The 14,048-nt window shown below is 32.8% G+C and overlaps 2 protein-coding genes across 6 annotated transcripts; both read left to right on the top strand.

Annotated features, from left to right (window-relative positions):
- Nucleotides 1–750: 750 nt before the first annotated feature.
- LOC106672404 (zinc finger protein 568-like) lies at nt 751–5,136 on the top strand. The gene is made up of 4 exons (XM_014403805.2): nt 751–1,478; nt 2,696–3,163; nt 3,222–3,351; nt 3,975–5,136. Exons 1-4 carry the CDS (start codon nt 1,318–1,320, stop codon nt 4,434–4,436), a joined length of 1,221 nt encoding a protein of 406 aa, XP_014259291.1. The 5' UTR covers nt 751–1,317; the 3' UTR covers nt 4,437–5,136.
- A 1,401-nt stretch (nt 5,137–6,537) lies between these two features.
- On the top strand, nt 6,538–12,816 carry LOC106672390. 5 transcript variants are annotated; one of them, XR_001341255.1, is made up of 8 exons: nt 6,538–6,738; nt 6,795–6,853; nt 8,369–8,856; nt 8,900–9,155; nt 11,749–11,872; nt 11,932–12,217; nt 12,515–12,580; nt 12,656–12,816. XR_001341255.1 is itself a non-coding variant. In XM_014403781.1 (8 exons), the coding sequence occupies exons 1-7, from the start codon at nt 6,684–6,686 to the stop codon at nt 12,558–12,560; spliced, it is 1,173 nt and encodes a 390-aa protein (XP_014259267.1). In that variant the 5' UTR covers nt 6,538–6,683; the 3' UTR covers nt 12,561–12,580; nt 12,656–12,816. The 5 variants fall into 5 exon arrangements, 4 of the variants coding, with proteins under 4 accessions (XP_014259267.1, XP_014259264.1, XP_014259265.1 ...); XM_014403781.1 differs by having other exon boundaries at nt 8,921–9,155; nt 11,932–12,097; XM_014403778.1 differs by having other exon boundaries at nt 11,932–12,097.
- Nucleotides 12,817–14,048: the final 1,232 nt, after the last annotated feature.

The following is a 14,048-nucleotide window of genomic DNA, read 5'->3' as shown; positions in this document are numbered from 1 at the left end:
GTCATTCTTTAAAATGTTTATCTTGTGACCATTGCTAAGTTTATTGTATAACTAACTATTGTAGTGTATATTTTTTATACCTATTCATGTACACTGTATTGTATATGTATTATATTTAACTAAGTCATTTTTTATACAATAATGTATAGAGAATCCAAGATACCAACAGAACCCACTTTAGAAGCGTAAAAAAGCGAGTCGTTGAAAGTTAATAAATACGTTAATAAAGTAAATAGTTCAAATCGTAGTAATTAAACAAATCGAAGAAATTTTGTACGTTGTAAACTAGTTTATCCTTAGAAAATTCTAAAATTGCCACGTTTTCTGTCGAATTTATTAATTAAATTATTATGTCCTCATTAAAACGTCAGTTACTTAAAGCATAATAATTTTATTTAGTTAAAAAAAGCTAAAATGTAGTTATAATGCTTTATTATATTATCGTTTATATATTTTTTTTAATAATTCATAGTCGTTATAATATAAATAAACAGGGTGTATAATTAAATCTTTATGATGCTTATTTATAAGGATTCTATTGTCCTTTTAATTGAAGTATAGTATAGCGTGTAGTATATATAGCATTGTATTGTGTATATTTTTTCTCTTTACATTTGTACGTTTTTTTAAGAAATGAGTTTATGACTCGTAAAAAAAAAAGAAAAAAGAATTGTCTCCTCACTGGTGCGGGGAGGGTAGCCGTCGCCCGTCTTCGTCTCGTCATTTCGAAAGTGGTCAGTTCCCCCAGAATGCGGTCGCGTCGTCGTCTGTTTTCGTTAAACGTTTTTTAAGGGAACGCTTTTGAAGTGGAAGTGGAAGTGGAACGCCATTCTTGTAATATTAGTCTAGGTCAGTAGATAAACAACGGCGGCTATGAATTGTGTTATCTGAGAGGGAGCGTTTACCGTTTTCTAGTCCCTTGTACAAAGTCGTCGAGTCCGTTTTTCCGCCGTCCGCCCCGTCTCGCTCCGCCCCGGCGAGTCAATTAAAAAAATTAGTTCACCGTTAAAAGTAGGTTATTCGGGTCGAGTATGTGTCGGGTGTCGCGAGCCGTGTTGCCCTCATTTTCGGATATTGCAACAAAAACGATGGCCAGGAGTGAGAAACTGGGACACACCACGGTTTTTTGAATATTACGCTTAATCCAATTATTCTGATCCACCGTCCGCCCCCAAAGCCGGGTGAAACACCCGAGGGAGTTATGTAAGTTATCGATTTTGAATCAACAAATTATTTAAAAGTCCCCTTTCGCCCGAGGGGGTCGAATCGGCCCGGAATATCCATCCGTTCGCCCACTTTTCCCACTGGCGGTCTAGCATGTCCCTCGAGGAAAAACCGATGGGTCAGAACGAAGCGGATCCCCTGCTCATCAAGGAAAATCATCACAACAAACAGGACGACAACGAAGAAGTCAGCCACCAAGAGTCAAATCTCAACACCAACTACGACTCTTCCGACGGAGCCATACCTATGCACAGGTATTGAATTCCTTAGCCCTTTCTTACACCATTATTTAAATTTTTTATAATATATAATTTTATTAAATAGTTAAACAGAGTTTTCACCCCCAATCGTCCTCTGCCAGACCTACTTTCGTCATAGGCCCTTCAAAAATATACAGATGTCATTTCCGTACTGTATAATCTCACTACTCACTAGAATGTTATAATAATAATACTTTATTTTCTAAATATAGTTACAATAAAACAAATAATGTGTATTTAAAGCTTGGAATTATTCCATTCCATCATCAGCCGGAGGCTGTCTTGACAATATATTCTCCTCTCACTCACCCCCTTCCTCGACAGCATTTGAGGATTTTCAAGTATGAAAGGTATACAAAGCAAGAAAGAAAGAAAGAGAGGGAGAAAGACACACACACATACACGAAATAGAATGTAACACTTAACTAGATAATAATACAAATATAGTGTAAATAAACATGTAAAAGGAACAAGTTTCCAGAAGGGCTTTTAGACCCTTGACAGTTTATTCATGCATACCAACATAATTTATATACACTGGTCTCAAGGGAAAAATATATTGTTTTTTCATAGATCTAAAATTCTCTTTTGACAGCGTAGACCTGACTGCAGGTTGAAAAATACGCATGAAAGACCAGGAAAAAAATACAAACACACAGAGGGCCTGTGATGACCTCAGCTTTTGGTATATGAAAATTTAATTTAAATTATTAATGATATTTAGAAAAATAAAAATACATCTTATGAGCTAATGGCTTCATATTAAGGTGGCTCCGAACATGAGGGATTAGATTAATGCCAAATATTTGCCAAATGTCAAGATGCTCAGCTTGGCATTCGCCAAATAATGTGCCTGTGTATCCACACATGCAGGGTTTGTACAACCACCCAGTTTGTGCTTGACAACTAGCTGAGCGAGGCGAGCACTGACTCGGTGAGTAACCGAGCACCCTTCCCCACTAGTTGGGATTCGGCGAAACACATGTTTGACCCACTTTTAAACTTAATAATTTTTAATAGTATTTATTTTATTTTTAATAAATAATTTAAACTTTGAGTTTAGTTTTCATAAGAAAAGATTTATTTCAATATAAAGGAATTCTCACGACAATTGTCATCACAAAGTCATTTGCACCAAATATTTTAGGTTATAGTTGGCACATCTTAAATAATTACACACTTCATTGCTTAATTGATAGCTTTATTTTTAGATGTGAAGGGTGTGATTATGAAGCGATGTCCAGAGCTGCACTCATTCGCCACAACCTCACATGCTGTCAACAGCAACAGAAAAAATCAGATGGCGATGGCGGAGGGGAAGGACGTCAGACGGGGAAAATGTTTGAATGTGATGTGTGCAACATGAGATTCTCTAACGGGGCGAATATGAGACGGCATAAAATGAGACACACAGGAGTGAAGCCGTACGAGTGCCGGGTTTGTGGGAAAAGATTCTTTAGGAAAGATCACTTGGCAGAGCACACGACCACACACGCCAAGTCACTCCCTTGGTCGTGCCCAATCTGCCAAAGAGGATTCCAGAGGCAGATCGCCATGAGAGCACACTTTCAAAATGAACATGTTGGTGGCAATGGCACATCTGCTGAGCCTAAGTCCTGCCCCCTTTGTTCGTACAAAGCCGCTAGCATGAAGAGTCTGCGTGTGCATTTTTATAATAGGTATAAATTCATAATTTATGTTTTTGCTTTTTTATACAATTTTTCCCTCTCTTTTAAGGCATGGGATAGATCTGGATAAGCCTTCCTTGAGTAATGGTTGTGGAGACAGAACAGTTGATAACGCAACTCCACCTATGCATTTTTTAACTCCACATGTTGAAATTTCAACTCAGGGTTCACCAAATCAGGTATTTGTTTGGTATTATTAGACCTAAAATTTCTTTATTGTGTACATCATTCTATAAATTCATATTCATAATATCTTATATTTATTTGTATAATTTTAAAAATGTTTACAAATCCCAGGCCCCGAAGACAATCTCAATAAAGATTGAAACATTGGCACGATAAAGAAAATGTTTTTCTAAACCTACATCACACCAGACTGCATCTCACAATTTCTAAATAATCATATATTATTAATATAAATAAAACAACCAATTAACAGTAATAAGCTTATAATCGATAGCAATATAACAATAATGAAAGTAAAAAATAAGATCAATTTTGTAATAATATCAAATGTGCTTAACTATGATCATTAAGCCATCCTGTATAAAAGGAATTACTTATTTATGCAAATTGAGTGTTTTTGTGTTATCTGAATAATCAATATAGTAAAGAATTAAAATAACATACAATAGGAAAAATTGAATAAACATGTAGAAAAGCTGAAAATGGCCATCTTATTTACCCTTATAACTATGCTAGCTAATGCACATAATACATGCTTTTAATGATAAAATAATAAAAACCCAATTTTAAATAAATGCTCTGAATGTTTGCTTTTATAATTTTAATGTATTAACAGCCTCAAGAAATGGCAGAGATGGAAACTGATGTTGATCAAGAGAGCCCTAGGGGCTCACCTGAGTCTGGTGATTCGATGACACCATCATCATCTATTGCTGAGAGAGTCATCAAACTTGAGCCCCAAAACGTCGAGGGCGAGGAGGAGTACCAGGAGAACGAACGCAACAACACCGCATCCCCTGTCAATTTGAGCACAAGGGTTTCTCCTCTCGTTCGGTTGCTCTCTCGGAATGAAGAGTCACTCTCAGACTCCAAGTTTCGCAGCGAACTTCGTCAGATGGTGCAGATCGAGCCGGACACCTGTGGCCATTGTGGAATCCGTTTTCCAGACCGGACGCTTTACTTCCTCCACAAAGGTTGCCACGCCGAAGGCAACCCCTGGAAGTGTAACATATGCGGAGAACAGACTAGAAACGTATACGATTTCAATAGTCATCTTCTCAGTAAAAATCACCAATAAGTCAATTATCGCTATATTTCAAGGTATGTACTTTTCGTACTTTTAGGAAACAGATTTTTAAAAGAAGCACATTCCTTTTCTTTAAAAATAAACTTCAATACATGAAGTTTACAAATATATATTTAGTACAAAACTTATTACGTTGTATGCCTGATATGCAATAAAGTGTCTTAATAACAATTGCCTTATATTAGAACAAAAATCCAAGGGTAATGATATGTAATGAATTATCACTTTAGTCAAACTTAGATTTGAAGACAAATTAAATTATTTTTAATAATATGATACCTCTTACTTGGATGAACAGTGGGAAAAGTATATTTGTACCAAATTTTATTTTACACTTACATCTTAAAATTTTTACAGATTAAACTTATATAATTTACAATTCAAATTTTTAACTTAATTTTATGTAAATTTGAAAATCTAATTGATTTTGTAATCCAATTGATGATATTACTCATGAAATTTGGTACATGGTATTTAGGACCAAACACTCACCATCACCTATGCTTATGTTTGTTAGATTTTTCGATAAGCACTGGAACATCAAACATTCCATTACATGACACCAATTTAGGTAATAAGTTATTTTTGTGTGCCCAATATTTTCCCTCAATTTGTTTGTACAGTATTTATTTTTTCACTTTTGTTCATTAATTTAATCAAATGTAATGTATTTATTGTAGGACTTGAGTTAGATTTTTTTTAAATTAATGTTTTCTAACCAATCAAATAACAATTAACTGGTCATTTTTTTAATTTATGAGTTACCACAATTTTTTGTAAACTTTTTAATGCTCATTTTATAGTAATGTAATTTATATCTTCTATCCAGCTTTTATAATTTCATACCTGTTAACCTATTTCTTCTTATTAACCAGTATTATTTTTAACTCAACCATTCTTTGAAAATAATATGGGAATAAACCAAAGTTTTATTGTGTTACCATTTCCTTTTCTTCTTATCATTTATTTTTTTAATTTTTATAATCAGTAAGAAGAAATAGCAATAATAGGAATGTTGATTGACAGATAATTTTAAGTTTTATTAGCCACATCTTACCGTTGTAACAATTTAAAGATTTCTTTATTACACTAATTGAAATTGTTCTATTACATTTTATTTTGAGGTGTGTTTGAACTTTATTTCTTGTACAAGAAATATATTATTTTTAACAAAAGGAAAGACATTTTTTTAAGCTCATAATCTTTTGTATTGGTTAAGTTGTAAACATAAGGGTTAGCATAGTATTGCTAGGCGTATTAACAATTAGAAAATTTGGCCTTGAAATATCTAAGAAAAAAAATATGCTCTAAATATTTAGAAAGTGCCTTGAATCAAATTAAAAATAAGTAAAAGCTTTCATTCAAACCTCATGCTCTGAGTGCCTATACATATCTTTTAAAATTATATATTCTGAATTTGACAAATATTTATTCACTTACGAGTCATTCCAAAGATCGTGCCTTAAAACGAGGTAAAGAGATTAGACTTTTTTTCTCTCTCACAATAATAATTCCTTATAATTTACACTTTAGTTCCTAATCAATTTTTGGAAATGATGAATTTTTGTTCTCCAGTTTTCTCGAAGTAGTGCTCTTATTTATTATACCATTATAGATTATTTGTAAAATTTGTCCATGATTAGTCGATTTTTAATGTAATAGTTGTATAGTAATGACTTTTTTGTTTATCCAGGTTTTTTTTGTACCTCATAAACTCATAAAATAAAGTTACAAAACTGGTGTTCACTTTGTTGTAAACCTCTGCAGATTCCTCTGTGTAGTTGGGCTTGAAAAGTATAACAAAAACAATAATTAACGTTTCAAGATTTAATACAAATCAATTAAATGTGTTTAAAAAATTATTGTTAATATGAGTGTCATTACTGAATTTACAGTTTACTCAATACGAAAGGTAAATTTATGTGGACATGTAATTCAATGGAAGAGAGGTAATATTAAAATTATAACTGAATTGTTTGGAGGTTAATAAAACTCCAATTAAATGAAATGAGGGACAATCATGCAAAGTTCAATTGTAAAAAAGTAAAGCCTAGTTCTGCCATATGAAAAATTCAAATATACTGTAATCAGTTGTTCATATAAAAAAAAACCAAGTCAAGATATTCGAGCTTTAATGAAAAATTTAACATTACATGTAAATTAACTTAATCAGCTTTGTTATGTTAATTTTGTTAGCGATGATGCAAAAAATACATAGCTGAAAAAAGATGAAGTGAAATGATGACTGAAGAAAAAAGTATAGAGGACGTGTCAGATTCATCGTACACTACAGGTCTGCTCCTTCTTCTAATTCTTGAATTTCTATATAATTTGTATCAATTTTCACAGTTGAGTCTTCCGATTCAGAACCAGATTCATACAATATCAACAAATATAATAAAGGAAAAGTAAGTACTTCTTTCCATTCAACATTTTAATGAAAAATGGTGCTAATACATTGTTCAATGAGTTACTTGCCTTCACTGAATTGTGCATCTTCTGTACTGATTTTTTAAAATTTTGTAAACAAGTTAACTAAATTGAATTTGTTAGTATGTGATTTTAAATCCTATTGTCATATGTTTTTATAATTAAATTTATCTGGGATAAGAAAAATAAAACATTGAAAGAATTAATTAAATTAATTAAGAATTAGCTAAAACCTCTGTGCACTGTTAATAAGGTTGTCACTAATTTCATAAGGAATTTCATTCCATAGATTTTGCAAAGCTGTACTCAGTTGTTGCAGGTCAACTGACTGCAAATGGTGTTCGAAAAGCCTTTTCTGCAAGCATCCCACATGTGCACAGTGGGACTGAGGTCTGGATACAATGGGGGAAAGGGCAGATGGGAAATTCCTAAACATTGATGAACAACTACCCCTATGAGATCTGACATTGACATCCAGAAAACTAAAATCCCTGCCAATGACATCCTTGGTTTGAGGGATGTATTCCTCGATAATTTCTTGGACATAATGAACTGCAGTGAGGTTGCCTTCAACAATATGGAGACCAGTTTGTCCTCCAGTGTAAATCCCAGCCCAGAACATTACACCACTCCCCCAAACTGCTCTGAAGGTAGCACGAACTGGGGAATATATGCATCCCCTGGCGGTAGACTCTTCGGTGCACTCATCAGTAAACATAACAGCATTCCAATTGCAGTTCTCTTATAGGTGCTTGCTGCACCATATTCCCCTTAGTTGCTGGTTGCTGGATGTCGATGCAAGTTGTCTCAAAGGGGCATACGATACTTCCCCCAATGAATTGTTTGTGTTGATTAAGGCCTTGCCAAAACATCTTGTGCTTCATTTAGGATCTGGTGGGCACAATAATAGAAAGGGCAAGAGACAATATTTTTGACATCTCTTAGCATCGTAATGTGCTCAGATCCACTACCAGGCCTCCTGTTGGCACTTCCAGTCTCTTGGAATTGGACTAAAATTTGCGAGACTATGTTCTGAGAAACACCAACCTCCCTCTGGAATATCCACTTGCTGGTGACTTCGATTGCTCATTCTCACAACAATGTTGCGAACTTCTGGTTTAAGATGTCTTTCAATGGTTAAAGAGAACGCAACTGGATTAAAATGGAGAAAAAACGAGAAAAGGTGTTTGTTTGCTAAATGAGTAATCTCTGCCTGCTATTCTTAAGTAAAAACGTTATTAAAAATAAGGATTAAGATTTGTTTGTTTTTGGTTTGTATTTTTTATTTTGTTTTATCCAACTAACACAAATATATCAGGTAATTTTATAAAAATTAATAGAATAAGAATATATTATAAAAATATCCATATTCTGTTTTGAGCAGTTTATATAGCACATAATAATTTATTATTAACAAAATGCAATTTTAACTGCAAAATAAAATAATAATAGTTATTGACAAAATAAATCTAATAATCAATCATTTATTTTAGTGGTGTAAATCACGAGATTGGGGTGCATTGGCTCAAAAGCAAAAACGTAAAAAAGGTGAATTGGATTTTCAAATCCCTTTGAGCAGGAATGAAAGTGAAAATGAATATGAAAACCTAAGCTATTATGGAAATGAACCGACTTGGAATGCAATTTCCTCAAAACCGAACCGAATCATATCAATCACGGCTAGAACAGAGTCGCCGAAAGTAGGCATACTCAAAGACACAGAAGGTTCGAAAGCAAATAAACTACGGAATCATAAAGTACAATTAAAAGAAAAATATGTGGGTCTAAACATGTTGAAAAAACCTAAGAAAGGCCCTCATAAAGTGATAAAAGTGAATGAGGCGGCAAAAAAAATGCACAGGCAAAAAGTGAGTGAAGGAGCCAAAGATTTTTTAATAGAAAATGATAATTTGGAAGAAAACAGTGTGACAACTACAAAAGCATTAAAACCTAATGGCCCATCGAACAAAAAGAGTAACAGGTAAAATAAAGATTTGATTAGCTATTAATGTAAATTGTATTAGAGATAAACTTTTTTTTACAAGGCATAAACCTACGACAAGTAGAACTAACCCAACTGCTTTTTCTGACTCTTCATCTTCACACTCACCGATTCCATCGGTTTCAAAAAGACACCCTGCACGAAAATCACCGGCAGCAAGAAAGCATTCAGTAACGAAGAAAAAAACTGACAAGAAAAAAAGCAACGAGAAAAACATGCAACTAAAACTGAAGATCTCATCAGTTAATATTGAAAGGGAATTCATTAAGGGGAAAAAGGTAAATATAATATTAAGAAATGCAAAATTGACAGAAAACGCAAGGAAATGTACATGTGTATAAGTTTTATAGTTTTTTTATTATTTATTTTTTTTAACGAGGGTTCGCAACAGCAGAGGTCATACCAACCCTCGGGGTGCCGGTGTTTTTGAAAAAAAGCCCATTTGTAAGTATGTCGGATTCGAATGCAGGGCCACTGGATTCGAACCCAGGACCTTACAGTGATGAGCGCCATGTCAACGCCTAAATCGTTGTGGCCACCGACACCCCTAAGTTTTATAGTTTATGCTACTAGAAAAACTGTAACTCTTTCTATGTAGTATATTACTGGGTTTCATTCTCTCATGATTTGTATTTGTCTAATTAAAATTTAGTTATTTTTTTTACTCTGCTTTTTTGTCCTTTGTCCTTTTTCTTTTTATGGAATGAATTTTTTATTTTATTTTTAGACCTTTGTGTTGAAGATGGTCCTAAACAAAATTACATTCTACTGATATTTCAGTCATTCTCAAAAAACTATTTTATTCATGCTGGAGCGGGAACTAGGTCACTTATTGGGTCGGTCTTCACTCGTGGCTTTGTTGATCTACTCAAATGTGCTTCGGCATTGTGCCATCTTCAGTGGGGAACTCCTCACTTACTCACTTGGATGAATAGAGCAGTTCCTCAGTGAAGATGATGCAATTCTGAAATGCATTTGGGTAATCCAACAAACCCACGAGTGCAGATGGACCCAATAAGAATCCAGTGCCAGTTCAGCATGAGTTCACTGACTTGCAGACCAACACCTAACAAAAGTTGAAAACATTGAATTACCAAAAATGGCTAGTGGTATTTTTATTGTTGACAGAAAAATTTTTGCAACAATGAAAACAACACAGCAAAGACATTACTTTGAATGCAGCCTTAAATAATACAAATCTTTTTTTCTTGAGAAGATGCTATAAATTTTTTCATTCATAAATTTTGAATGCTAAATACAATTTTTAATAATAATAGAGTGAGCCATAAAAAATGATGACTTTTGATTTCATTTTCTTGGAAATTGTATTCCCCTATTGGCTTTATTTGTTTTTTAGATTCAATACCACTTTGATATGTAGACTATACTAAATGAATGTGTAAAAAAATTATCTCATCTTGCCTTCAGTTTTGTCTTGAGTTTGGTTAAACAACATGACAGTAAAATTTGAAATTTTGGTAATATTACACCATTATTGGAAATGTAATTTTTCTGCTTCTGATACAACTGTTGGTGTGGCAATTTAAAGAAGACAATGCTCTCTCTGAACAGACAGTATGCAGATGGCTCCAGAAATTCGAAGCCAGTGACATTAGCCTCAAGTGGAAAGATGGTTCTGGACAAAAATCATCATTCGAGGAAGCTCTGTGGGAGTCTGTTCAGGCTGACCCAACGAAAAGTAATCAGAGATTGGCATGTGCCATGATGGACTGCAAAACTTTGGAAAAAGCGAATGGAAGTGAAACTCATGAGCTGCCTATTGAGCAGGCACAACGCCAAGTAGAAATTTGTTAATACCTTTTGAAAAATCTAAATGACCTTTGGTTCATCAAAAGAATAGTTACTTGTGATAACAAGCGGATATATTTGAGAAACCCCAATACCAAGAAACAATGGCTAGACTGCAGGCAATCAGCCTGCTCTATCAGTTGCTGAACAAGGCCAATTTGTCAAAAAGACAATATATTATGCAGGGTGGGTGACCAAGACCCGAGGGGTTAAATGCCTGGGTAGACTCGTACCCCAACCCTAAAAGGTTCGGGACTTGGTCGACTCACGTGTTTTGCCTAAACCTCTCGGACCTGTTCACAAACCCCAAGATTTTGGACCATTTAATCTCGGGGAGTGATTTGGTGATGTCCTCTCCTTCAAAAGTTTCGAATCTAGACCAAAATGCTTTCTGTATTTTGGAATTACGAAGGCAAAATTCATTATGAGTTCATTCTAGAAGGTCAACCCATTGATTCAAAACTTTAGTGTGAGCAGTTACAAAAATGTACAATGTTTTGACCCAGTTTTACCCAGAATTAGTAAATAGAAATCGGATTTTGTTTTAACAAGACAATGCCTGACCACACACTTCTTGTTACACAAAACAAAAGTTACAGAATTGGATGGAATTGAGCTTCTACCTCACCCTGGTTATAGTTCAGACTTAGCACCTTCCGACTACCATCTGTTCTGGTCCATGGTTCAATTAATTATCTTCAAGGGAACACATTTAATTCTCTGGATAAGATTATTTGGATATCGTGAGATAAAGTTCAAAATGAGTTGCAAAATTCTTCCATTCAAAATCCAAAGATTGGTATTGTGAAGGAATCTAATACTTGGCCTCAAGATGGCAACAAACCATAGAACACGGTATATGCTTTGAATTAAAAAAAAAGTGTCAAAATTATTTTCAAATTAGCAAGAAATACTTATTTTTTGTGACTTACTGTATTATTAGGCATTTAAATGTTTGATTAGTTAACATAGCTAAAAAATTTGATTTGTTTAAAGAAAATAACTAATTTGTAGAACAACTTTTTAATTATATTTAATAAAGTTAAATTCTTCTACTTGCAGCCAATCAACCCCAAGCGAGTTTCTTTTCAGCCTGATATGGTAGAAGTGGTGTCATTTAATGATAGCGAAGACTCAAAGGAATATGATGTTTCTAAGCATGATCATGCGAAAGAGATCAACCAAAGTAATACATACTTGTTGCATTTAATAAAATTAGTTTAACACATTTTATTTATTGCACAGGAACAGCATTAGATAGCAAGGAAAACACAAAGAAACTTGGTGCTATGACACCAGAGAGGGCAGAAAGGATTAAAAATTTTTACAAAGATTGGGCGAAAAAACCCAGAAGAACTGAAAACATGAAGCAGGAAAAGAATTTTTTGGCCTTGAAGAAAATTGAAATCAGGCACAATCCATTCTAAATCATTTTTATACGATTACAACTTCATAAACCCAGTTATTATATATCAAGAAAAATCATTTATTGGCTGCTTATAATACCTGGAAAATGTATTTTCTCTTAGATGTAAATAAAGAATAATAATCAGCTATGAGAGAAGTACTTGGTACTGTACAATCTGTAGGCAGGGAGTAGTTAGGTGCAAGGGGCTCAACTATTGCTTTATTGAGATTGATGTTTGAACAAATTGACTACAAACTATAGAATTTTTGATTAAAAAAAGCATAAAAAAATATTATTTCTGTATTTTTGAATTGCCTAATTTGTTTAAAGTCATTTCCAAATTAAATTTATTCCTACTTAATTGTATATGTACTAGGTCTTATTAGTAATATAATTTTGCTTATTTTTATATTTTTGTAGTGACCTGGGGGGTAAGGAAAAATATTCTCCTGAAAAACGTCCATGACATCTAGCATAGATGAGATCGTGGGTACAATCCAGTAATTAGATTTTAAAAATAATATAAAATGTGTATATTAATTAAAATTTATGTTTTTCCAGTAAAACCTAACTTAGATGTAGGTTGGAGAGTATTAAGGTTCCTGCTCCAAAACAAGAAGTTAGAAGAATTAATGGAATAAGCACTTGGAATTACAAAACCCTGCTGTTTTGAGCTTCATTCTTAGTCACTTTTTACTTTTTTAATAAAATATGTAATGTTATTTATGTTTACTACAAATCTCATAACAAGACAAAATAATTTATATGTCATATTTTGATTAATTAAGTAATAAGTTTATAAAAATACATTTATTTATACACCATTCAAGAGCTATTACATCTTTCCACTGATTAAAACTTATTTGGATGTACATTTCAGTGATGATTGCTGTGTCAACATCTTAAATCACTGACGCCCCATTTCATTTAAGCATTTTTGTAGTCCAGTTGTATTCATTCTAAAGCTCTGCTATAACTTATGTGTCAATATATTTTTGTTTTTGGCTTCATATTTATTTATCTATTTTTGCCTTTTGGGCCAGTCCTCTGAAAGGATTTTCCTTTCCTTCATTCAGTAGAATTATGAAGTGGTTACAAAGAGCCAATGATATATTACAAAATAATTACATTGATATATATATATATATATATATATATATATATATATATATATAAGTTTTAGTGTAAAATTATTTACTATTTAGATCACAATAAATATAAATTATTATTATCTGTAAGTTATGTAATATAAGTATGCAGTTTAAAAATGATCAACATTTTCCTATTGTTAATAACAAACAAAACAGTTTAAAACCTTAAAAATTAGTTAATCGGTTCATATTTTATAATTTTTGAAATACATTTTTTGTATTTGTTACAGGACTTAAAATCAAATTTTCTGAGTACATTGTATAGCTATGATACACGAATGACTGTAATAAAAATCAGTTCTAATGACTGGTAACTTGAAATTAGCATTTTTATTACAGGTATTTGTGTAAGAAATATGAGTATTAAATTTAAGAACAACAGACAAGTAAGTAAAAAGTTGTTTTTCACTAAATACGAAAAGATTTTTGAAAAAGTGAACTGAATTATAAATTCATTCTTTATGTAGGATAATTGTCATTGCAGTGTTGCAACATGGAGGGGAGAAATTGAAGTTTTCTTAGCAGAATCCCCGTAAATCGATTTCATACGTCAGAAGAGACTGGCTAAGTGCAAAATTTCCATTTTTATGGTATGAAAATCAAAAATATTTTTAAGAATGCGAAATTTGAAATAATAATTGGCTGATGTGTTTCAATATTTATGCAAAGTAATATCAAAATATTTACAGGTGTGAACAAATTTAATTCTATCACAATCACATCAATCTTTTGAAGATTTTTTCAAAAATTGTGAATGAAAAATAAACTGATTTGATAAGTTGAATTTATAATTTGAACAATGA

This window comes from Cimex lectularius, unplaced genomic scaffold, assembly GCF_000648675.2.
Source record: "Cimex lectularius strain Harlan isolate CLEC.00 unplaced genomic scaffold, Clec_2.1 scaffold230, whole genome shotgun sequence".
Lineage (NCBI taxonomy): Eukaryota > Metazoa > Arthropoda > Insecta > Hemiptera > Cimicidae > Cimex > Cimex lectularius.
The sequence above is the reverse complement of the archived record's forward strand: the minus strand, read 5'-3'. Positions and strand labels throughout refer to the sequence as shown.

Coding starts and splice junctions, on each gene's coding strand:
- LOC106672404 (XM_014403805.2), top strand. CDS start 1,318: ATGTCCCTCGAGGAAAAACCGATGGGTCAGAACGAAGCGGATCCCCTG. Junction 1,479..2,695: donor GGAGCCATACCTATGCACAG/GTATTGAATTCC, acceptor CTTTATTTTTAG/ATGTGAAGGGTGTGATTATG. Junction 3,352..3,974: donor CTCAGGGTTCACCAAATCAG/GTATTTGTTTGG, acceptor ATGTATTAACAG/CCTCAAGAAATGGCAGAGAT.
- LOC106672390 (XM_014403778.1), top strand. CDS start 6,684: ATGATGACTGAAGAAAAAAGTATAGAGGACGTGTCAGATTCATCGTAC. Junction 6,854..8,368: donor ACAAATATAATAAAGGAAAA/GTAAGTACTTCT, acceptor CATTTATTTTAG/TGGTGTAAATCACGAGATTG. Junction 9,156..11,748: donor AATTCATTAAGGGGAAAAAG/GTAAATATAATA, acceptor TTCTACTTGCAG/CCAATCAACCCCAAGCGAGT.